This window comes from Mirounga leonina, unplaced genomic scaffold (assembly GCF_011800145.1).
Source record: "Mirounga leonina isolate KUSES-001 unplaced genomic scaffold, KU_Mleo_1.0 Mir_493, whole genome shotgun sequence".
Classification (NCBI taxonomy): domain Eukaryota; kingdom Metazoa; phylum Chordata; class Mammalia; order Carnivora; family Phocidae; genus Mirounga; species Mirounga leonina.
In genome coordinates this window covers 2,835,785-2,861,915 of record NW_023270780.1, presented here as the reverse complement: position 1 = coordinate 2,861,915, position 26,131 = coordinate 2,835,785, and the positions used below count along the sequence as shown (strand labels likewise).

Below are 26,131 nucleotides of genomic sequence, written 5' to 3'. Positions count from 1 at the left end.
AATCCTGTGATCATGACCTGAGCTGAAATCGAGAGTCAGACACTTAACTGACTGAGCCACCCAGGCACCCCTGCTTTTTGTTCCAGTTAATAAATGAAGAAAGAATGATTTAGAGTGATTAGATCCAGCATTGAGCATGCCTCCTGATGGGAGAAAACCTCATCCTTATGAGTAATCTTGGGGGAAAAACATTCAACCTGTATTTATTTATTTATTTATTTTTTAAAAGATTTTATTTGAGAGAGAGCATGAGAAGGGGGAGGGTCAGAGGGAGAAGCAGACTCCCTGCTAAGCAGGCAGCCCGATGCGGGACTCGATCCTGGGCCTCCGGGATTATGACCTGAGCCGAAGGCAGTCGCTTAACCAACTGAGCCACCCAGGTGCCCTCAACTTGTATTTAATCATGCCACTAGATCCAACTGTCAATTTCAGGATATCCAGGGGACAGAGGCATGTAAGTGCTATGGGTATGGGATCAACAATATCCAGATTGTAGAAATTGTAAGAGGTGAGCTGGTTCTTCAACAAGTAAATTGCAAGGAAGGAAAAAAAAGATAAAGGAAGACCTATAAATTAAAAGATATAAGAAACTTATCAAATAATCATGATATATTTGTACTTTATTTGGATCTTAATTCAAACAAACTTTAAAAATTATGGTATTTGAGAGAATTTGAATTGAATGTTCATATTAAGGGACTATCAATTTTTAGGCATTTAATGGTACTTTTTCGTTTTGTTATATGATCTTTTAAGTCTTTATCTTTTAGAGCTACATACCAAAATACGTATAATAGGGATTAGCTTCAAAGTAATATGAAGCAAAGGAGGCATAGATAAAACAAGGACAATTTTGGGTTGATAATTTTTGAATCTGGATGATTGGCTACATCTCTACTTTTGTATTTAATTAGAGTTTTTATCATTTTTTTAAATAAAGATTTTATTTGAGACAGCGAGCAAGAGAGAGAGAGTGGGCATGTGCAGGGGGAGAGGCAGACTCCCCGCTGAGCAACGAGCCTGATGTGGGACTCTATCCCAGGACCCCCGGATCATGACCTGAGCTGAAGGCAGCCGTTTAACCAACTGAGCCACCCAGGTGCCCCTATATCTCATTTTTAAAATAGCCGAAAAGAATCACAACAGTCTGGGGCGCCTGGGTGGCTCAGTCATTAAGCGTCTGCCTTCGGCTCAGGTCATGATCCCAGGCTCCTGGGATCGAGCCCCACGTCCGGCGCCCTGTTAGCGGGAAGCCTGCTTCTTCCTCTCCCACTCGCCCTGCTTGTGTTCCCTCTCTCGCTGTCTCTGTCAAAAAATAAATAAAATCTTTAAAAAAAAAAATCACAACGGTCTTGATTCAGAGATTCATAATTGTAATATGATGAAAGTTTCCCACTTAACTTGGTTGTAGTATGATTCTCCAATTTGTTGCCCACCCCAAGTTTTCCTCTTGATGAGGCCCTATGTGCTAGCCTTTATTTTCCGAAATTCACTTCTTTACCTGGCAGTTAGTTACTCAATGAAAATGTCCCTAAATTGAGTAAGAATTGAATTTCAACTTCTTTGTTAATGTGAGAAGTACTAAGCTTGAATACACCTCTAGCAAAACAATAGAGAAGAGAGGGGGAAAAAATCCAGGGTTTTTTTTCCTTGTGAGAAATTAAGTTAAAGGTTTGGTGTGCAAAGAGGCTAAACATTACTAGAATGATAGTTGGGGAAGATCCGTACATTGTAGTACTGCATATTGAGTAATTCCTGCCTACTTCGATCAAAAATAGTTGAAAGTTGGGGTGCCTGGGTGGCTCAGTTGTTAGGTGTCTGCCTTCAGCTCGGGTCATGGTCCCAGAGTCTTGGGATCGAGCCCCACATCGGGCTCCCTCCTTGGCAGGAAGCCTCCTTCTCCCTCTCCCACTCCCCCTCCTTTTGTTCCTGCTCTTGCTAGCTCTCTCTCTGTCAAATAAATCTTCAAAAAAAAAAAAAAATAGTTGAAAGTTGACTATATGCCATGGATCACTTTTGAAAGACACAGAATGATGGTGTTTCTTTCGTGAGCATCTCAGTAGAGATATTAAATACAGCATTTCATCATATTAATGAAGATTTCATTTTGATAACTGGAAAACTGCAGGAAGGGTACTAAATTTGCATTTTTCATTTTTCAAGTTTGTGAAGTATTTAATTTAGATGGTTATCTCTATTGTGGTATGGCCCATCTTTTCTTCTTTCTTTTTTAAAGATTTTTATTTGTCAGAGAGAGAGCACAAGCAGGGGGAGCAGCAGAGGGAGAGGGAGAAGCAGGCTCCTCACTGAACAAGGAGTCCGATGTGGGACTCGATCTCAGGACCCTAGGATCAGGACCTGAGCCGAAGGCAGACGCTTAATGACTGAGCCACCCAGGCGTCCCTGGTATGGCCCATCTTTTCAACAAAGTTGTTTTTTGACCCTGAACTATATAGATGCTAAAAAGAATGATCATGCTCAGAGATAAGAGTCTAGGTCATAACTGAGGAGTGTTTGAAAAAACTTGGTTTCAGTGTCTTTCAGAGATGTTGGATATAAGTGTGTGAAATATGCTCAGCAGATTTGTTTTTGTTTTTTTTTTTTTCTGGGTTGATAAGCCTTATTGGTTAATTCTGTCTTGTTTGCTGTAAAGAACTTGGAAACTATTTTCTGAGTTGAATTGTCTGCCTGTTTTGAATCTTTTGTTAGATTATATATTTATTTATTTGACAGAGACACAGAGAGAGAGGGAACACAAGCAGGGGGAGAGGGAGAAGCAGGCTTTCCACTGAGCAGGGAACCCGGGATGCGGGACTTGATCCCAGGACTCTGGGATCATGACCTGAGCCAAAGGCAGACGCTTAACCGACCAAGCCACCCAGGCGCCCCTATTTTGAATCTTTTTATTTATTTATTTGTTTGTTTGTTTGACAGAGAGAGACACAGCGAGAGAGGGAACACAAGCAGGGGGAGTGGGAGAGGGAGAAGCAGGCTTCCCGCAGAGCAGGGAGCCCGATGTGGGACTCGATCCCAGGACCCTAGGATCATGACCTGAGCTAAAGGCAGTCGCTTAACCAGTGAGCCACCCAGGCACCCCTGTTTTGAATCTTTTAATTTATATTGGTTGTCTTGGCAGAGCATATACCTGGGGAGTTCTTCTTCTCACTCACTTGATAAAAAGTAGTTAGGCGACAAACATCTTTCTTAGCCATCTTTTCAGATTTACTTTTCCCAGTCTGTTTCTTAGAGTATCTTTTTCATGGGAGGACTTAGTATAGCTTGACCTTGTGATGAAGTGGAAGAAACTTCTGATTATTCTTACTACACTTCATTGCTTCACAAAATAAAACATGCACTCAAGTTTTTAAAAATATCATAAATAGCTGAGGTAAAAGACCAGCCTTTTTTTTTTAAGATTTTATTCATTTGAGACAGAGGTACAGAGAGAGAGAGAGAGCATGAGCAGGGGGAGAGGGAGAGGGAGAAGCAGGCTTCCCGCTGAGCCAAGAGCCTGATACGGGGCTTGATCCCAGGACCCTGGGATCAGGACCTGAGCCGAAGGCAGATGCTTAACCATCTGAGCCACCCAGGTGCCCAAAAGACCAGCCTTTTGGATATGCTGTTAAAATATCCATAGGCATGACATTGAAAACCACAATTTGCATTCAGATAGCTCTATTTACTCTGAAGGAAAGTTTTCTACAAATTGCTCAGCATATGCATGGGGAGTTTGCTTGCACCTTGTCTGGGTTGAAGGAAGGTGCTTGAGAACCATCTGTAGAGGTTATCATCCACAGTTAATATTCCTTCTGCTGGGTGTTTGATATTTATGCATTAATTATTTGTTGGCTATGGGCCTGAGAAAGTTATACAGCAAAGAACTGGTATAAAATTAAATAGTTAAAAAAAAGAAAGTTGTTGGGCCACCTGGGTGGCTCAGTTGGTTAAGTGTCTGCCTTCGACACAGGCCATGATCCCAAGGTCCTGGGATTGAGCCCTGTGGGGGGGTCTCTTAGCAGGGAGCCTGCTTCTCCCTCTCCCTCTGCTTCATACCGCCGCCGCCCCCCCCCCCCGCCTCGTGTGCTTGTGCTTGCTCTCTCTCACTGGCTTTGCTCTCTCAAATAAATAAAATCTTTAAAAAATAATAGTAAAAAAAGTTGTTTAGAATGTTATCTTTTTCAGTGAAACTAGACTGGATAATACAGAAGTTTGTGTTGTGCAATCTTTGCTCAAGGAATGCCTATGATATGGATTTGGCTTCTTTTTTTTTTAATTTTTTTTTTTAGATTTTATTTATTTATTTGACAGAGAGAGCGAGCACAAGCAGGGGGCGCGGCAGACAGGCAGAGGGAGAGGGAGAAGCAGGCTCCCCGCTGAGTAAGGAGCCCGATGCGAGGCTCCATCCTAGGACCCTGAGATCATGACCTGAGCCAAAGGCAGCCACTTAACTGACTGAGCCACCCAGGTGCCCCTGATTTGGCTTCTTTTTAAATTCAGTTTCTGGCTAGCTTCGTCTTTTATATATATATAACTTAAACGTATAAGAAAATTTAAGTTGATACCCTATATATTTTTCTTTCCTTGTACATATTTTCTCCCCTTTGTGATTTTGGTCTGGGAAGACAAATAATTAGAATATTAGAGACCAGTTAGAATCAAGGTAGGCACTTTACCCATTGAAACTGTGGGCACTTGGCTGCAGCTAACTTACCTGGGAGATTGCCTAGATATTTTAAATTTTCAAGGGAACAACGCCATCTGTTGGGCATCTTCAAAACAAATCCGTCAAGTTGGATCCAGCTTAGACTATTTATTTAGTTTTAGGTTGGTTGTTTTGTTTTTGGTTTAGGGGTTTGGTAAAAAAAAAAAAAAAAATGCTGAAATACTAAGGGCACTGATAGAACATTTGCATTAAAGGCTTTGTTTGAACATTGAGCAGTAATGCTTCTACAATTCCAAGACAAAGAAATTGACCTTTAGTCAACTAATATTGGGGAGGCAGAATAGCAGGCAGTATCTCTGTCTGCACTGTAAAGGTGTAGGCTTTATGTTTATAAGAAGCGTATAAGTTAGGCAAGTGTTTTCAAATTAAAGGCTGACTCCAAAATCATGGTGAAGTACAAGGAAACAATTTAGGGGGGAAAGAACTATCACCCACTTTCTGAATTCAGAGCAATCTAGAATTGACCCTGCAGTATCACCGTTTTGAAAGAACAGCTAACAAGCCTAAGTCTGTAAACTGGGACTAGACTGTGAGGTTCTTTTTTATTTAATTTTATTTATTTATTTATTTACTTTATTGTGAAGATTTTCTTTTTTTTTTTTTTTAAGATTTTATTTATTTGTCAGCACACGCACACACAAGCATGTTAGCACAAGCAGGGGGAGTGGCAGGCAGAAGGAGAAGCAGGTTCCCCACTGAGCAAGGAGCCCAATGTGGGACATTGTAGGACTTGATCCCAGGTTCCTGGTTCCTGGGATTATGACCTAAGCCAAAGGCAGATGCTTAACCGACTGAGCCACCCAAATGTCCCTAAGCATTTTCTTTTTAAGTCATCTCTACACCCAACAGGGGGCTCAAACTCAAAACCCTGAGATCAAGAGTCACACGTTCCACTGACTGGGCCAGCCAGGAGCCCCCAAAATATACATTTTAATTGAAGACCCTGCACTTGCATGATTTGCCTCACCCTAATCACAGTCCTAGATATTACAAATTAAATTTTATACTCCTCTATTTATTGAATAATTTGCTGTGGGCTTTTTCATAATTTTTTTTCAAGAATAAAAGTTACAATTTTGGATCCTTCAAAATGTGGGAGGGGGACATTAGGGGAAATAGTAGAGGGAGCACAAGGGGTTGGGTTACTGATAGATTAAAGAATCTGATTCCATATTTTGTATAACATTATTTCTTTCATTCTGAGGTATCTTATTTTGTCTTTTTTTCTTGTAGCATGGCGGACACCGACCTCTTTATGGAATGTGAGGAGGAGGAGCTGGAGCCATGGCAGAAAATCAGTGATGTCATTGAGGATTCTGTCGTTGAAGATTATAATTCAGTGGATAAAACTCCTACAGGTAACAAAACCTCTTGATTTTAGATTATTTAAATTGATTCAATCGGGTGGCATTTTTGTTAAGAAAGTGTGAGGCAGAGGAGGACTTTTAAGAATCCAGGGATGCCTCATTGTGGCACTGGTGCTTTTTTTCCCATGCTGTAGTGTGTAAAAATGCCTCAGTTTCTTCATACATGAAGCTAGAAACGTTGAGAGTTGAATTAACTATCAAATATTTAGCAATCCTCTTACCAATAACGAATGAACAAGAATGCAAAGTAGTGGTGTGTGTCAGTGTTTATTTATATACCCAGTCAAAAACAGGATCCCATAGTCATTTTTTCCTTCTTTGTTTTACTTGACCTTTGTTTCCTATGTGAGCTGAGCAGAATTTGCTTTGTGTCTGCCTTCATGGAAAGTTTACAAACTTAGGCTTGTTAGCTGCTCTTTCAAAAAGGTGATGCTGCAGGGTCAAATTCTAGATTGCCCTGAATTCAGAAAGTGGGTGATAGTTCTTTTGCCCCCTAAATTGTATCCGTTGCTCTCTCTATTTTTATCTTCCCTGCCTTGAGACCTGAAGATGGCATTGGTTTAGGCTGAAACAGGACACAGTTCAGGATCTTGTGGAGGTCTTCCTATGTCTGCACGGTTATGAATACCAATAGTGGTGGTAATAAACCTTTGAGTCTTAGAGGTTTGCTTGTGCTATATAAGCAAAACCTTAAAATACTGGTTCAGTGAGCTTGTGATCTAAAATAATTTAACCAGGCAATGTCAGATGAAGAAGGCATTGTGTCTAATTGGTGGAGTGAGGGACAAGTAGGAAGAGAAATCAGATGCACAGTTGTATTTGCAAAGAAAGGAAAGTTTTTGGTTATAGAGAGCCACAACAAGATGAAAAGGGATTAGAACAGTATCCTTTAGTGTCATCTGTCCCTGTCTCCAAGTGACTGTGCCTCCCCTTCCCCACAGTTTCTGTGAGCCAGCAGCCAGTCTCGGCTCCAGTGCCCATCGCTGCCCATGCTTCTGTTGCTGGGCACCTCTCTACATCCACCACCGTTAGTAGCAGCGGGGCACAGAACAGCGACAGTACAAAGAAGACTCTTGTCACACTAATTGCCAACAACAATGGTAAGTGGGATTATCGGGAAATTATTCCTGGGCCAGAGGGTGAGAGAATTAAAGAGGTCTTAGGAACAGACGCACCCATTTAGTTTTAGGTACTGATGTGGCTCAACTAGTTGGCGTGAATTTAGTAATGATTCAGTGATGTGGAAGTGATTCAGGAGTGGTGCTGTTCCTTCTGAGTTAGTGCTGAATTGATGCTGGTGTTTCAAGTCCGAGGGCACCTGATTCTTGCTGCTGATAATTTCTAGGAGAGAAAATGTAAACCCAAAAGTCCTAACAATTAAAGAGATCTGGGTTTTGTTTTGTTTGATTTTTTTTTTTTTTTTAAGTAGAAGAGCCCTACTAGTTTGTTAAGAATTCTCCCAGGGCAGCTTTGTTTTGGATTTTTTCTGGCAGATCCATTTGGTTATTGGTTCCTGGGTATGAAAAATAGGATAGGGTTGTTGTCTACTTGAAGGAAATGGTGAAAGAATCGTGTCTTTAGTGTATTATTGACCAGAGAAGCTATATAGTATTGGTTTCTATGTCATTTCTGATGACTATTTTTACACTCTAAAGATGAGTTTTTGGCAAGTTATGTCTTAAGATTCATAAGTAGAATAAGCACTTTGTAGAATCATTGTGTTGCTGCAAAGGACTTTTAATTATTTTTCTTAAAATAAAATAGCTTTATTAATATAAGAATAATGTGTATTGTAGAAAAAGTAAACTGAAAAAAATAAAAGGAAGGGAAAAAATTTTTAACTGTAATCTCACTACCTGGAGATAACTATTTGTAACTTTTATTTTGTACATATACATACTTTCAATGCTATATGTAATGATTCACTTTTTATAAAAATGGATCATACAGACTCTATCCACTCTGCCTCCTTTTCCCCTTAATATGTAATGCATATGTTCTCATTTTAACAAATGTATGTCTGTAACATTGTTGATGAATAACTGTACAGTTGACCCTTGAACAACATGGGGCTCAGCGGTGCCAGCTGGCTGAACAGTTGAAAATCTGCGTATAACTCCAAAAACTTACCTATAGATAGCCTTCTGTTGATAACAGTTGATTAACACATATTTTGGATGTAGTATGTATACTATATTCTTACAATAAAGTAAGCTAGAGAAAAGAAAACGTTATTCAAAAAATCATGAAAAAGAGAAATAACACTGTACTGTACTATATTTATTGAAAAAAAAAATCCATGTACAAGTGGACCTGTGCAGTTCAAACCTGAGTTGTTCAAGGGTCAACTGTATTTCCTGTCATTTGGTTAGCTGTTATTAACAATAGTAGTAAAGGCCCGTACTGCTACTTTAAAGAGCTGTTGTGAACATCTCTGTATCTTTTCTCACATCCTTAGTTCTGAGAATGTATTTACTTATTTTTTTATTTTCTTAAAGATTTTATTTATTTATTGGACAGAGAGAGACACAGCGAGAGAGGGAATATAAGCAGGGGGAGTGGGAGAGGGAGAAGCAGGCTCCCCGCTAAGCAGGGAGCCTGATGTCAGGCTCGATCCCAGGACCCTGGGATCACGACCTGAGCCTGAAGGCAGACGCTTAACGACTGAGCCACCCAGGTGCCCCTGAGAATGTATTTATAAATTTCAAATTGTTGGATCAAAGGTCATCACAGTTTTTAGGATTGGATATTTTTGCTGGATTGGCCATCTGAAAATGTTGTATCAGTTTATATTTCCATAGAAGTGCATATAGTGGTCTTATTTTTGTTTATAACCATTTACTCCTCTATTGTTAGATATTTATTATAGTCCCTATTTTTTTGTAATTACAAACAATGCTTGGTGAACATTCTCAGGCATTATATCTGTGCCCACTGTGTAAGCATATCTTCAGTAGAAAGTGAGATTGTTTGGGTCAGGCATTTAAAACTGGATAGTGTCAAATTATCCTAATAGATTGCTCTGAATAAGTGTCCCCAGTAGCTCTTTCCCCATACTGTTGCCAACTTTAGGTACTATTGAACTTAAATCTCATTTCTGTAGGCATTTTTTCAGCTTTTGTTACTGATTTTTATCACATGAAACATCCTTAGAATTTTTTTAAACTTATAAATAGGGACCCTTATGTATATAGAAAGATGAGGAACCACTATCCATAGGATTCTCTCATTTTACAGACATGGAAACCAAGTACCAGAGAGTCTAAATAATGTGTTTAAGGTCAAATAGTTGGTAAGTGACTAAACTGGATTTGAATTGTCTAGATTTCAAAGTTTGTATCCTTTCTACTGTGTTATACTGCTTTCCTGTATTTCTTTTTTTTTTTTTATTTGAGAGAGAGAGCACGAGCAGGGGGGAAGGGCAAAGGGAGAAGGAGAGGGACAAGCAGATTCCCTGGTGAGCAGGGAGCCTGATGTGGGACTTGATCCAAGGACCCTGAGATCATGACCTGAGCTGAAGTCAGATGTTTAACCAGCTGAGCCACCCAGGCGCCCCTGTGTATTTTTTTTTTTAAATAATCCATCAAAATGCTATTAGCAACCATGTGGCTAAATTTTTCTTTGATCCTAGGGTGTTCCAAGGCTTCTGAGGAGCATGTCATGACACACTGACATGACCTAGTCTTCTTGACTCCTTGGATGGACCCTTGATTTCTGAGCCCACCTAGGGCTGTGTACAAAGTTTTAAAATTTATATATATATAATTTGATTTTATTTCAGGTACTTTTAGTACCTGTAATTTGAAATTCAAATTAAAATATTAACCTATGCTAGTGGGGAAAAAAATTGGGTATAGACAGGTAACCAGAGTTACATGTGTCATGTGTATTCTTCCAAAAATTTTCATGCATAGATAAGCATGCATTAATAGGTACAATTTGCCTAGCCAGGTACCTCCTTTTTGCATAATACAGACAACTCTATAACTTTTTTTTTTTTTGACAGAGCACAAGCAGGGGGAGCAGCAGGCAGAGGGAGAAGCAGGCTCCCCGCTGAGCATGGAGCCCAATGTGGGACTTGATCCCAGGACCCTGGGATCATGACCTGAGCCAAAGGCAGACGCTTAACTAACTGAGCCACCCAGGCGTCCTCTATAACTTTTTTTATCTTATATTCTTTTTTTTTTTTTTAGATTTTATTTATTATTTATTTGAGAGAGAGACAGTGATAGTGAGAGAGAGCACGAGCAGGGAGGAGAGGGAGAAGCAGGCTCCCTGCCAAGCAGGGAGCCCAACGTGAGACTCGATCCCAGGACCCCGGGATCATGACCTGAGGCGAAGGGAGACACTTAACCAACTGAGCCACCTAGGCACCCCTTTATGTTAATCTAGGTTTAGGGATGGGACTTCAGAATAGAGGGAATTAAAAATGTTCCATCTTCGGGGTGCATGGGTGGCACAGTCAGTTAAGTGTCCGACTCTTGGTTTCAGCTCAGGTTGTGATCTCGGGGTTGTGGGATTGAGCCCCATGTTGAGCTCCACACTCAGCTCAGAGTCTGCTGGAGACTCTCTGCCCCTCCCCCTGCCGTCATGCTTTCTCTGTCTCTCTTTCTCGCAGATAAATAAATCTTTAAAAAAAAAAGTTCCATCTTCCAGCCCAGTTTTCCTATAAGTCTTCAGCTTAGTTGTACTGGTGTATTGTCTACTTATTACATTAATAACATAGCAAGAAAGAATAACTTTTAAGCAATTCAGTATTGTTTCACTTAGTGTATTTTGTACTTGAGAAAGTGAAAAAGTTGTCTTTTCCTGCTCCCTCCTTTTAAACCAGTTTTAAAGCTTGTCTGGCTCCTGGTTACAAATAGCCACCTCCTCCAATAATTATATTGTAAAAAACTGGTTTTTGGGGGGTATTGGTTTGGCTTTTATAATTTACGTGTTTCTCTTGTTTCCCTTGCTGTCTCTACATAGAAAGCATTTCCTTGACTCTTGATTTTTAAGGAACATTTTTTTATTTGTGAGAGGGAGGCCATGGGTTGAGACAGAGGAGGAGCATATTGCTAGTTTTTATAATGGTCTAGTCCTACACTGGGCGGTGGATTCAAGAGTGTTTGTTTTATCATTACACTTTATAACTTTAAAGGTATGTAATATTTTATAAGAGCCAACTGTTAAAATATAATTAAGGTGAATATTATTTTGCAGGAATGAATGGGGGGCACCTGGGTGGCTCACTCGGTTAAGCTTCTGCCTTCGGCTCAGGTCATGATCTTGCGGTCCTGTGATCGGGCCCTGTGTTGACCTCCCTGCTCAGCGGGGAGTGTGCTTCTCCCTTTCCCTCTGCCTCTCCCCCTGGCTTGTGCTCTTTCTCTCTTTCTTGCTCTCACTCTCGCTCTGTCTCAAATAAGTAAAATCTTAAAAAAAATTAAAAAATAAAAAGATTCCTGGGTGCCTGGGTGGCTCAGTTGGTTAAGCAACTGCCTTCGGCTCAGGTCATGATCCTGGAGTCCCGGGATCGAGTCCCACGTCGGGCTCCCTGCTCAGTGGGAAGTCTGCTTCTCCCTCTGACTCTCCCCCCTCTCATGTGCTCTCTCTCTCTCTCATTCTCGCTCTCTCAAATAAATAAAATAAAATCTTTAAAAAAAAAAAAAAAAGATTCTTTCTCTCTCCCTCTTCCCTTCTCCCTGGTCACACACACTCAAATTTTTTTTCCTCTCTGTCGCAAATAAATCTTAAAAAAAAAAAAAGAATGAATAGGGGAGGAGAAAGAAAAGGGTGGGGATATGGACACAATTTTGTTCTATTTTCCAAAACACCTGTTCCATGGATAATGATAATTGGTTTAAAAAAAATGTAATCCGGGGCGCCTGGGTGGCTCAGTTGTTAAGCGTCTGCCTTCGGCTCAGGTCATGATCCTGGGGTCCTGGGATCGAGCCCCACGTCGGGCTCCGTGCTCCGCGGGAGGCCTGCTTCTCCCTCTCCTACACCCCCTGCTTGTGTTCCCTCTCTCACTGTGTCTCTCTGTGTCAAATGAATAAAATCTTAAAAAAAAAAAAAAGTAATCCTTTCCTATTTGATAGGGATAGAATAGTTTTGCAACAAATGATACTGGGACAAATGGATACTTTTTCCACACAGAAGAGGATGAATTGGCACTTCTACATACCATTTATAAACGTTAACTAAATGGTCAAGGACCTACTAAATGTAAGAGCTAAGACTGGAAAATGTTTAGAAGAAACATAGGTGTAAGTCTTTATGACCTTGATTTAGGTAGTGGTTTCTTTTTCATTTATTTGTATTTTTTAATTTATTTGAGTGGGGGAGGGGCAGAGAGAGGGAGCATCTCAAGCAGACTCTGAGCTCCTAGGTAGTGGTTTCTTAGGATAGCAAAAGCATATGTAACTATAGAAAAAAATAGATAAATTGGAGTTTATAAAGATCAAAACCTTTTATGCTTCGAAGGGCATAATCAAGAAATTCACCATAACCCATAGAATGGGAGAAAAATTTTGCAAATAATATATCTGATAATGGACATGATATCTAGAATATATAAAGAAGCACTACAATTCAATAATAAAAAGGTAATCTGGGGCACCTGGGTGGCTCAGTGGGTTAAGCGGTTGACTCTTGATTTTGGCTCAGGTTATGATCTCAGTCCTGGGATCAAGCCATACATGAGGCTCCATGTTCAGGAGGGAGTCTGCTTCAGGAGACCCCCCCCCCCCAGATAAATAAATACTTTTTTTTAAAAGATTTTATTTATTTATTTGACAGCACGAGCACAAGCAGGGGGAGGGGCAGAGGGAGAGGAAGAAGCAGACTCCCCGCTGAGCAGGGAGCCTGACACCGGGCTTGATCCCAGGACTCTGAGATCATGACCTGAGCCAAAGGCAGACGCTTAACCAACTGAGCCACCCAGGAACCCCTAAATAAATAAATCTTTTAAAAAAATAATAATGGGCGCCTGGGTGGCTCAGTCGTTAAGCGTCTGCCTTCGGCTCAAGTCATGATCCTAGGGTCCTGGGATCAAGCCCCACATCGGGCTCCCTGCTCAGCGGGAAGCCTGCTTCTCCCTCTCCCACTTCCCCTGCTTGTGTTCCCTCTCTCGCTGTGTCTCTCTCTGTCAAATAAGTAAATAAAATCTTTTTAAAAAATTTAAAAAAACAAAAGGACAATCCAATTTCTTAAATGGGCAAAAGATCTGAGTAGACATTTCTCCAAAGAGAATATATAAATGGCCAGTAAGCACATGAAAAGATGTTCAACATTATTAGTCATTAAAGGAAAAACAACATAACCACAATGAGATACCGCTTCACACCCCCTAGGATCCTGTAGTCAAAAAGATGGACAAATAACAAGTGTTGATGAGAATGTGGAGAAATTGGGACTCTCATATAGCTGGTGAGAATGTAAAAATGGTGTGTCCACTTTGGAAAATAGTTCGGCAGTTTCTCAAAAAGTTAAACATAGTTATATGATTCAGCAGTTCTCCTAGCTATATACCCAAAACACGCAAACAGGTTCCACAAAACGTCCTGCCCAGATGTTCATAGCAGCATTATTTATTATAGCCCCCAAATAGAAATAACTTAAGCTGTTGAATGGATAAACAAAAGGTGATCTATCTGCATAAAGTAATATTATTAGGCCATTAAAAGGAATGAAAGTCTATAATATGAATAACCTTGAAAACGTAGTGCTAAATGAAAGAAGTCAGATGCAAAAGGCAACATATTGTATGACTCCATTTATTTATTTATTTATTTATTTGTTTGTTTGTTTATTTGACAGAGACATAGCAAGAGAGGGAACACAAACGGGGAGTGGGAGAGGGAGAAGCAGGCTCTCTGCTGAGCAGGGAACCCGATGTGGGGCTCAATCCCAGGACCCTGGGACCATGACCTGAGCCGAAGGCAGACGCTTAACGACTGAGCCACCCAGGCGCCCCATGTATGACTCCCATTTATATGAAATGTCCAAAATAGGCAATTCTCTAGTGACAGAAAATAGATTTGTGGTTACCAGGGCTGGGGGAGAAAAGAACAGGGAATAACTGCTAATGGGTGTAAGATCTCTTCTTGGGATGATGAACATGTTCTGGAATTAAATAGAAGTGATAGTTGCACAAACTTTGTGAATATACTAAAAAGCTCTGAATTGTATACTTTATATGAGTAATGTCTATGGTATGTGGAGGATATCTCAGTAAAGCTCTCCCCCTTTTTTTTTTTTTTTTAAAGATTTTATTTATTTGGCAGGGAAAGAGAGAGAGAGAGAGAACAAGCAGGGGGAGTGGCCAGCAGAGGGAGAGGAAGAAGCAGTCTTCTGCCGAGCAGGGAGCCTGATTTGGGGCTCGATCCCAGGACCCTGGGATCATGACCTGAGCTGAAGGCAGATGCTTAACCAACTGAGCCACCCAGGCGCCCCAGCTCTTTTTTTTTTTTTTTAAGAAGGTGTCAGGAGTAAAATTTTGGAACGTTTTTACAATTCTTTTTGTTGTTCTTCAGAATCTATCACTCAGCATTTAGAAATTACTTATATAGTTCTGACTGGTCATACATTTGCTTTGGAAAAAAATATTATGTAGTAAAATAAACCACTGCTTAATTCTGAGCTGTGAATGATCTGAATTTATTTTTTATTTATTTATTTTTTATTTTTTAAAGATTTTATTTATTTATTTGACAGAGAGAGAGAGAGCACAAGCAGGCAGAGAGGCAGGCAGAGGGAGAGGGAGAAGCAGACTCTCCACTGAGCAGGGAGCCCGACACGGGGCTCGATCCCAGGACCCTGGGATCATGACCTGAGCCGAAGGCAGCCGCCTAACTGACTGAGCCACCCAGGCGCCCCTAAATGATCTGAATTTAATGTTATAGGTTTCTTACTCTATAAATAATGTTTTTCAACTCGTGTTTAGCTCATTTTGACTCCCATTTAGTCCTCCTATCTCTGGGTTTTAAGACTATGTAAGTAAACATAAAAGAATAAAGGAATACATCAAGACCTTCAGATTTGTAAAACAGAACATATTGTGAGAGAAGCTGCTGAATCTCTTCCCCTTATTTAATCAGTTTATGGCTGTGGTACCTAGTTTGAGAGCAAACTTTGAGGCAGGGTATTAGTTGGTTAATTCTTTTTTTTTTTTTTTAATTTTATTTATTTATTTGACAGAGAGAGACACAGCAAGAGAGGGAACACAAGCAGGGGGGAGTGGGAGAGGGAGAAGCAAGACTCGCTGCTGAGCAGGCCCGATGCGGGCTTGATCCCAGGACCCTGGGATCATGACCTGAGCCAAAGGCAGACACTTAACAACTGAGCCACCCAGGCGCCCCAGTTGGTTAATTGTTTTATAGGCTTTTTAAGCCTAAGGATTCTTTTTGTTTTTTTTTTTAAGATTTTATTTATCCATTTCAGAGAGAGAGCACGAGAGGGGGGAGGGTCAGAGGGAGAAGCAGACTCCCCACTGAGCAGGGAGCCCGATGTGGGACTCGATCCCAGGACCCCGGGATCATGACCCGAGCTCTAGGCAGACGCTTAACTGACTGAGCCACCCAGGCACCCAAGCCTAAGGATTCTGATTGCCTCTCATTCCCTGGAAGTAGAACTTCGTAAAACCCATGAATTGTCAGAATTTCTCTAAGGAAAGATTTAGTAAGAATGCAGAAATCAGGGGCACCTGGGTGGCTCAGTTGGGTGGGTGTCTGCCTTCGGCTTGGGTCATGATCCCAGGGTCCTGGAATCGAGCCCCACGTTGGGCTACCTGCTTGGCGGGGTGTCTGCTTCCCCCTCTCCCTCTGCTGCTCCCCCTGCTTGTGCTACTTCTGCTCTCTCTCTCAAGTAAATGGATGAAATCTTAAAAAAAAAAAAATGTAGAAATCATTTAAAATAATTCATTAGAATTATTCGAATTCATTGGAGTTATTAGATTCGTAGAATGTGGATGGGAAGTACAAAAAAAAACAAAATTGGCCATAGTTAATAATTGTTGTAGCTGAGCGATGGGTACATGGGGTTTCATTATGGTATGCTATTTTTATATGTATTTGAACTTCTCCATAATAAAACATTTAAATTAAAATAGTAAATTGCCAGTATAATTAGCAGAGATAGAACTTGTAATTTTTTAATCTGTGTCAACCTCATAATCACTAGTCAGTTGGCCTAGTAACTAACTATGAGGTCTAGTCCACTGATAGGCACTCATTTTCTGGAAAAAATTGGGACAAGCCATTGTTGGCCCATTAATAGCCACCTGTGTACCCACTCCAGTGGTCTAGCTTTGTAGCTAACTGCAGTGACTCTGTCAAAGTAGGACATACAGCTCATAGGAACCCATCTCACTCTGGTTAGTTGAGGTAAAAGGTTGAGGCAATATCTTACTTGAATCTCTGATTTAGGTATATTGATGCTCAAATTTTCTGTCTGGTTTTGGAGTATTCGCTATAAATAGGAAACTTAGGGAGCGCCTGGGTGGCTCAGTCATTAAGCATCTGCCTTCAGCTCAGGTCATGATCCCCAGGGTCCTGGGATCGAGCCCCACATTGGGCTCCCTGCTCCCTCTTCCACTCCCCCTGCTTGTGTTCCCTCTCTCGCTGTCTCTCGTCAAAATAAGTAAATAAAATCTTAAAAATAAATAAATATGAAACAGTATTAATGACTTTTTTGCCAAATGTAAATAGACTTTAAAACATTTATAAAATTACTTTTCTCACAAATGAGAAGAACCTAAAGTGGTTCAATAATTATTGTTTAATAATTATAAAATAATATAAAATATATTTATATATATTTTAGATATACTTATATATTATAATAAATATAAAATAATAATAGGTTCCATAATAGTCCATTTATTAATATTTATTTATGAATGAACCATTATCTTCTGAAGTCATACCATTTTTACTGGATGTTGGTTAGTTTTTGACCAAGTCTTTATCAGTTCTCATGTCAAAAAGAGCAAGAAAAGTTAGCCTGTCCATCTCTGTGTTCCCATACCTGTAAAAGACAGTGGTTGTTAGAGAATCTGTTGGATTTCTGAGCTTTGACTCACTAGGAAGAGGTGCCATTCTTAAGATTCTGTGTGCTTGCTGAATTAATGTTTGTTGATGAATATGCCGCTTTTAAAAAGATTAAAAGTGAATTAGCTAACAACAAATTATATTCAGACAAAATAAGTTTTACTTAGTGAAAATACGGAAAAAGAAATTATATGTTACTTTGTTTGCTAATTTGGTGTGGAGAGATTATGTTAAATTATATATTAATACTGTCAGTTAAAATGATAGCCATGTAGAAGTTTTACTACATTAAGACATCCCTGGTTAAGATGTATATGGGGGAGATGTTAGTGAACCTTCCCTATCTACAGTTTTTCTGTTAGTGGCAGATTTGGGTAAAGCTTAAATTTTTGGTGAGTTTGGTGACATTAAACCTAAGGTGAGTGTGACAATCCTGGATACTTTGATATCTGGGATACCATTTCTTATCTGAGACTATAATGTTTCTTATAAAATGTGGGTTTGTTTTTTCTTACATTTTTTTTTTCTGTCTTCCTTTTACTCTTCAGCTGGCAATTCTTTGGTCCAACAAGGTGGACAGCCACTCATCCTAACCCAGAATCCAACCCCAGGTCTGGGCACAATGGTTACTCAACCAGTGTTGAGGCCTGTCCAGGTCATGCAGAATGCCAATCATGTGACTAGTTCTCCTGTGGCCTCACAACCAATATTCATCACTACACAGGTGAGTAGGACTCTGAATTCTGGGGCTGGATAGGGAAGGAGAGAAAGACTGTGAACCTTTGGAGGCTCTGACTTAGAACTCTAAGTCCTGTCTTTTGACCTGGCTTTCTCATTTGCGGTTTTTTAATTTAATACTGATTTTTATAGAAAGCCAAACATAACACATCTGGGTAATTTCCTCTTCCTATCCTTTAGAGGGCTATTAAGTATTTTGATTAAGATCTGGGCAGAAATTAGTGGGAAAGCTTAGATTAGGAAACCTTCACACTTGGCCCTTAACACTTCCTGCCCTTTGCTTGGGCTGTTTTTTCTTAAAATGGGGTGAGTTAGTTGATCTTGAAATCTGTGTATGAAATTGGTGAAGTGCAGGGAGAACTTTGGAAGAGAAGGAGGAAGATAGATGACTTATTTGACATAAAATGTGACTCGAAGTTGAAAGCCTAATGCTGAATGTGGAACATAAAGGCAAGTGTTTCTCTGCCTGTGGCTTCCTGAGTTATAAATTCTTCTCTTAAAAATTTGCCAGAGGTTTATGGCCTTTGAAGTGGACTTTGGGAACAATTTCTTAACAGTTGTTTTGTGTCGAATCACTCCAGTGAATACTCTTAGTGTCTTTTTTTCCCCTTCTTCTATGCCTTTATCTGTTTAGGGGCCAGTTTGTGAATGAGGTATTTTTTAAGCTGAGGTTCTTTTAAGACAGGAAAGTAGGTTTTCATTTTTGCTCATATGTACTAAAGCTTCTTCAGTTTTGATATTTTGTCACTCAAAAGTTTGCCAAAATTCCTAGATTTCTCCATCTCAGTCATTTAAAAGCTCTACCTCTAGAAAAAGAACCACTAGGTAAGAGTGTGGGAATTTTTTAGGATGTAGTCTTATTGTAATCTCTGCTTAGTGTTAGCTGATCTCCATGTTAAAGATCATTTTGCTTTTAATGCAGGGATTTCCTGTAAGAAATGTCCGGCCTGTACAAAATGCAATGAATCAGGTTGGGATTGTGCTGAACGTACAGCAAGGTCAAACGGTTAGACCAATAACACTAGTCCCAGGTAAGGAAAAATGTCTACCCATTCTAAATAAACTGGCATCCAGAAGATTTGTTTTTCTTGTCTCAAAATATTCTTGGTCATTTAAAAAATGTGTTTAAGGAAAATCTAAAAATATAAAGATCATATTGATTTAAGCCCAATTTTTAAAAAACTGTTTCTAACCTTTGGCCAGGGTGGTGGTTTTTATTTATTTTTCTTTTCAACTTTTTACCACCCTTCAAACAGGGTTTAGTCATTTTTCTGTTTCTGGTGTTTTAGTGTTTGTTATCCTGAAGGAATATTATTGCAAACTCCCAAATTCCATATTTCTTACAAGTCTACTCACTTACATGGTGGGATTATAAACTTTATTTTGCTTTAATTTTATAGCATAGATCTTGGATATAAATTAAACAAATGACCTACCCTTTGATGATAAATTTGCCAATGACTAGTTAATATTTTTTTTAAGAAACTAAATTGAAAATAATTTTTTAAAATCTCATAATTTTCCCCACAGTTCTTTACTTAGTGTCTATAAGTTTACTACAATTCAGGCCAAAAAATAGCCTAATTTAGTTGATGTATGGGTGCCTCCATGAGCTTGTCTTCCTAAGTTTTTGTTGTTCTCAGAGCCCACACAGTGCTTTTGGCCTTTCTCATGAAAGTCTCATGAATTTAACTTACCTAGTTCTGGTATTTCTTATATATTTGTCAGTGGAATTGTTTACAGCTGAGCCAGGAGATTCACCTCTGGGATCCTAGTAGAATGGCATAGTCCGTCTTCTGTTTGAGTTCATATGAAAGAATGGAAGACTCCTTTAGTATCCTGAGAAAAAAAGATTGCTTTCTTAGGACTACAGCTGCCCTCTGGCCTATACATACGCACACTGCCTCCTACTCTGTACTCATCCTCGCTCTTCCAGTACTGAGGTCAAGCTACTCCTGATTATGTTCTTGGGATTAAAAAGGCAGTGTGGTAAGGTGTTTTGGGAGGAGTTGATAGGAATCTTCTTTCTTCAGTTTAATAGGGCTGATTCCTTAGGATCTTTTATCACCTTGGATATGTATTGTCTTAGACATTAGAGTCTATGCTACTCTTGTTAGCCTCTGATGGCCACCAAACACTTTGGGGAAATAATCTTTTCTTATTCCAGTATTTTCAGTAAAGACAGGTGGAATGTATTAGAGGTGAGCTCATTGACCAAGCTTTGGTACTTTTCTTTGTCTCTCTTTTGAAGCCCCAGGTACCCAGTTTGTTAAGCCGACAGTTGGAGTCCCACAAGTGTTCTCTCAGATGACCCCAGTGAGGCCAGGCTCCACAATGCCTGTGCGGCCCACCACCAACACCTTCACCACTGTCATCCCAGCTACTCTGACCATTCGAAGCACCGTCCCGCAGTCCCAGTCCCAGCAGACCAAGTCCACACCCAGCACCTCCACCACTCCCACTGCCACACAGCCGACCTCACTGGGGCAGCTAGCTGCTCAGCCTCCAGGCCAATCCAGCCAGACCCCCAATCCCAAGCTAGGTGAGCCCTGGGAAGTGGAGATGGCAGTGCTGGGCGGGGCAGTGGGTGGAGAACAGATGATTATCACTTGGCCAACATAGCTCCCTCCTTCCCCTCTCCACCTGCAGTGAGCATTGCCAGCTTTGTCACTGTGAAGCGACCTGGGGTTACAGGTGAAAATAGCAATGAAGTAGCCAAACTGGTGAATACCCTTAACACCATCCCTTCACTGGGCCAGAGTCCTGGGCCAGTGGTGGTATCCAACAACAGTTCTGCCCATGGCTCCCAGAGAACCAGCGGACCTGAGTCTTCTATGAAAGGTACAGTAACCTGAAAGACAGAGTATCCAGTCATTCAGAAACATTAATAAAGTATTTGTTATATTAGAACTCTATGCTTTGAAGTAGAGACATAGAATATAGTTGCCACAGTCTGTTGTTACATGAAACTTTAGTGTAGGAAAGGGGATAGCCACTGTGAAAAGCGTAACTAAATCAGCTATAAGGAGATAATTCTGTTTCTTGTGCTGTAGAGATGAGTGAAATGGACCAGTTGGGTGGGTTAATAATAATTTAAAAAAAAGCTTCACAGGGAGGTGGATTTCTGCACAAGGTTTTAAAGTTGGGATTTGGTAGAGAAGTTTTCAGGTGTAGACAGGATATGAGCATAAGGGTTTTCAATGGAGCAGAGGTCGCCAACCTTTTTCTCTAAAGGACCAGATAGTATTTTAGGCTTTATGCACTAAATATGGTCTCTGCCACAGCTACTCAGCTCTGCCATTGTGGTGCAAAAGCAGCCACAGACAGTATACAAACAAATGAGCATGACCTTGCTCCACTAAAACTGTTTGTGGACTCTGAATTATATGTAATTTTCATGTGTCAGAATATCTTCTTTTGCTTTCATTTCAACCATTTAAAAAGTGTAAAAACATTTAACAAATGGTATTGGAAACATCAGACATCCACATCCAATGAAGTTGGACCCAAACACCATATATAAAAATTAACTATGTGAACCAAAGACCTAAACATAAAAGCTAAAACTGTAAGAGAAGATAACATAGGGGGAAAGCTTCATGACATTGGATTTGGCAATGATTTCTTACATAGGACACCAAAAGCATGGACAACAAAAGAAAAATATAATAGTAGATATAAGAATAATAGATAAATGAGATTATATCAAATTTTAAACTTTTAGGATATCAAAGGGGACACTGTGAACAGAGTAAAAAAGCAACCCAGTGAATGGGAAAAAATATTTGCAAATCATATATCTGATAAAGGGTTAACATCTAGAATATATAAAGCACAACTCAACAACAAAAAAACAACGCAGTTAAACACTGGGCAAAGGAGTTGAATAGACCTTTCTCCAAACAAGATATACAAATGGCTGTTAAGCACATGAAAAAATGCTCACCATCACTAATGATTAGAGAAATGCAAATCAGAACCATGTTGAGATACCACTTCACACCCATCAGGATGGCTCTTCTCCAAAAAACAAAATAACAAGTATTGGTGAGGATGTGTAGGTATTGGACTGTGCATTGCTGGTGGAAGTGTAAATTGGTATGATGGTCTTTCAAAAAGTGAAATATAAAATTACCATCTGACTCAGCGATTCTGCTTCTGGGGTATGACCCAAAAGAATTGAAAGCAGGTACTCAAGCAGATATTTGTACACCCATGTTCATAGCAGCAGCATTCACCATAGCCAAAAGGTGGAGGCAGTCCAAATGAGCATCAACCGATGAATAAATAAACAAAATATGATATATACATATAGTAGCGTATTGTTCAAGGAAGGAGATTCTGACACATGCTGCAACATTCATGAACTCTGAGAGACATTCTGCTAAGTACTGAACTAAGTCACAAGAGGATAAATACTGTGTGATTACACTTAATATGAGGTACCTAGAGGAGTCAAATTCACAGAGACGGAAAATAGATTGGGGGTTGCCAGGGACGAAGAGGAGGGAGGAATGGGGAATTGTTAAATGGGTACAGAGTTTCAGATTTACAAGATGAAAAAAGTTATGGAGATTGCCTGTACAACAGTGCAAATGTACTTAACTGTACACTTCAAAATGGTTAAGAGGTAAACTTCATGTATATGTTACCTGAATTAAAGAAAAAGTTGTATAACAACAGAAAAGTAAAATCCGTTCCTAGCTCATGGGCCAAACAGAAGTTAGCATCTGGCTGGATTTTGTCTAGGAGCTGTGATATGCTGACCCCTGGCCTAGAGTTAAAAGAATGGTAAAGAGAATGGTCCTCATAGTGATCACTCATGCTTGTGTATCAACCTTAATACGCCCTTTAGGGAGTGTTTAACCTTTTCTTCAAAGGGCCAGTAATCTGTTTCCAGTATCATCTCATTAATCGTATCAATGCTTCTCACTTCTTCCAGTGACCTCTTCTTCTATCCCAGTGTTCGACCTCCAGGATGGTGGACGGAAAATATGTCCACGGTGTAATGCTCAATTCCGTGTTACTGAAGCTTTGAGAGGTCACATGTGTGTAAGTGATACCAGTTGTGATGGGGATCCAGCTTCAGTGGCTACCACTGCATACCTCCTCTAGGATTAGGAGCTTGTGAAGCAGGGACTCTGAAATGACTTAGAAGTTTCTTAAAGGGTTATGCTCCCTTTTGGCCTGTTTTAGAAGAGTTTCAAACTTTGGAATATAGAAGGATACGTTTAAAGACTCTCAAGTAGATTGGAACATATGCGACCTTAATTCCTTGGCTGTGGTTGATTTTGAAACTACACAGGAGCACAGGAGGACAGGTTTGTTAGATAATCAACTCAAACTAAGTTGGCCTTGGTTTATTTTCTTTTTCCTTTTTTTTTTTTTTTAAGATTTATTTATTTATTTGACAGAGCCAGAGAGCACAAGTGGGGGAAATGGCAGAGGGAGAAGGAGAAGCAGGTTCCTCACTGAGCAGGGAGCCCTACATGGGTCTCGATCCCAGGACCCTAGGATCGTGACCTGAGCGAACGGCAGACACTTAACCAACGCAGCCACCCAGGCACCCCTATTTTTTTAAGATTTTATTTATTTGAGGGAGCGAGAGAGAGCATGAGCAGGAAGAGGGATAAGCAGACTCCCTGCTGAGTGGGGAGCCCAACGCAGGCTCGATCCTAGGACCCTGAGATCATGACCTGAGCTGAAGTCATATGCTTAATCGACTGAGCCACCTAGGTACCCCTCAGTTTATTTTCTATTTATTGTGTCCTTGGATGAACCAGGAGTCCTTAACCAGTTCCCATTTCTAGCCTTTTCATTTTTTGGTATTAGTCCGGACACAAAGGTTGGAATTTCTTCCTGCCATGGAGTTCAGAAGCAAGTATGCTAGTAAGTGGTTGAAGGATCTAAGGCAGGAGGAAGGAATACAAGGTACCGGGTTTGGAGAGGCATATGGCTATAAATAAATATCCATTAGAAAGAGCCGTAATTCTAGAAACACTATAGAAAATTGAAGGGTGAAACCTGGATGAGAATACCTAGAACCATTCCCAAGAGATGTTCATGAGGTTGGGGAGTTGGCACATCCCAGCCTCCCGGATAACCACAATGATCTTCCTTTATAGTACTGTTGCCCAGAAATGGTGGAATACCAGAAGAAAGGAAAATCTCTGGATTCAGAACCCAGTGTCCCATCAGCTGCAAAGCCCCCATCCCCTGAGAAAACAGCTCCTGTTGCTTCCACACCCTCTTCTACACCTATTCCTGCTTTGTCACCACCTACCAAAGTACCAGAGCCAAATGAGAATGTGGGTGATGCTGTCCAGACCAAACTCATCATGCTAGTAGATGACTTCTACTATGGACGGGATGGTGGCAAAGTGGCCCAACTCACAAACTTCCCTAAGGTTGCCACATCTTTCCGATGCCCACATTGTACCAAAAGACTAAAAAACAACATTCGGTAAGTGTTAAAGATCCTCAGAGGTTACCCTGGACAAGAGAAGACTGAAATTTTCCTACATGTTTTAGTCTTTTCTCTTTGGTCAGTAGTCCTGTTTTCCAGTCTGGCTAAGGATTATCATTAAATCAATAAGTGGTACTATAGAAGGAGAAGGTATTGTGGTAATAATAAGAGATAACTTTGGGTGGAGTAAGGGAAATCAGTACATCTTTCCACAGAACTCTTAGTTTCAAGAACCCTTTTCTGGGCTCAGAAAGGGACTGTCCCAAACAAGGGAGGGGAAGGGCACATAATGTGTGTTCTGGGATTCCAAGGGTTCTGATTTTTTTGTTTTCTGTATTCTTGTGCTGTGCTACAGATTCATGAACCATATGAAACACCACGTAGAACTCGACCAGCAGAACGGTGAGGTAGATGGTCATACTATCTGCCAGCACTGTTACCGCCAGTTTTCCACGCCCTTCCAGCTCCAGTGCCACTTGGAAAATGTTCATAGTCCTTATGAATCGACTAGTAAGTTTGGAAAACTCACTCTAGGGGTATACTTTGCTCTTCATTCGTTAAATGGCACTGGGAGGAGCCCATCATTTCTATATGAGTATCCGTGTAGAGGAAGCTCTTTGCACATTTCTGAGCAATTCCTTACTTCACTCACCCTTTTTTCTTACAACTTAGACTTCTCTTCAAGCCTGAATTGAATTCAGTGCTAGAATTGTTAGGGGCTTTGATTCAGGACCACTGTAATGTGTTGTAATGTATATAATATAATGTAATGGATACCTTACTAAGATCATCTATATTTGGACCTCCACTTTAGTTAGTACCCTGATAGGCTTTACATAAGACAAAAGATAACATTATAAAGTACCATTAAGACAGTGCTTTCAATGAAATGTAAGATGAGGTGTGTGTCGCCTCCACTGTACATCTAACAGATGAGGAAATACAGAATGAACACAGGCTCACAAAAATTAAGTCATTTACTTCAGAGCATACATCTCTAATAAGGTGCCATTGTGAGGATTTGAGCCCAGTCTTCCTAGAATATCTCCTATGTCCTTCAGGGGATTTCTGGTTTTGTTGCAGAGACAGAAATTACATAAATAAAGGAAATGAGAACAAGACAGTATATTTATTATAAACCTGTGCATTGTATAATACCATTGATAAGTGAAATAGTTTAGTGAAAAGATCGTTGAGGATAGATTTTACAGAAAGTCATACTTAAACTTTTAGGGTCTTTAAATACAAGAAGAATTCAGACAGATGAGAGTAATGATTTATTTATTTGACAGAGACACAGCAAGAGAGGGAACACAAGCAGGGGGAGTGGGAGAGGAAGAAGCAGGCTTCCCGCCAAGCAGGGAGCCCAATGTGGGGCTCGATCCCGGGACCTTGGGATCGTGACCTGAGTTAAAGGCAGATGCTTAACAGCTGAGCCACCCAGGCGCCTCTGTTGTTTGTTTTTAAGTAAGCTCTACAGCAACGTGGGGCTTGAACTCACAATCCTGAGTTCAAGAGTCGCATGCTTTACTGACTGAGCCAGCCAGGTGCCTCTGAAATTAATTTTAATAGTATATTTTATTTAAATCAGTATATCCAAAATATCATTTTAGCATGTAATCAGGGCTTAAAAATTAATGAGATGGTAGAGCTTTGGACTAATAATCTGGGAATAGAATAGATATTGGAATCAACCACTGTGCAGTTAATGGCAGAGTAGCCAACTTGGTCTTGGTTAGGGCCCCAAAGTCTTCCCTGTCAGTGACAGAAAATCTGAGTAACTCATCTACACCTCCTAGTTGAATAC

At 40.3% G+C, this 26,131-nt stretch overlaps 1 protein-coding gene across 2 annotated transcripts in view; it reads left to right on the top strand.

Annotated features, from left to right (window-relative positions):
* Window positions 1–26,131, top strand: part of POGZ (pogo transposable element derived with ZNF domain) — a 51,052-nt gene that overhangs the window by 13,330 nt on the left and 11,591 nt on the right. The window contains exons 2-10 of one of the 2 annotated variants that reach the window (XM_034990028.1): window positions 5,957–6,081; window positions 7,032–7,190; window positions 17,669–17,844; window positions 18,781–18,889; window positions 20,110–20,400; window positions 20,508–20,699; window positions 22,801–22,910; window positions 23,984–24,321; window positions 24,680–24,834. In XM_034990028.1, the coding sequence (XP_034845919.1) occupies window positions 5,958–6,081; window positions 7,032–7,190; window positions 17,669–17,844; window positions 18,781–18,889; window positions 20,110–20,400; window positions 20,508–20,699; window positions 22,801–22,910; window positions 23,984–24,321; window positions 24,680–24,834 (1,654 nt within the window). In that variant the 5' untranslated portion in view covers window position 5,957. Of the gene's footprint in view, window positions 1–5,956; window positions 6,082–7,031; window positions 7,191–17,668; window positions 17,845–18,780; window positions 18,890–20,109; window positions 20,401–20,480; window positions 20,700–22,800; window positions 22,911–23,983; window positions 24,322–24,679; window positions 24,835–26,131 lie in introns of both variants that reach the window. The other variant, XM_034990027.1, reaches the window with a different exon arrangement.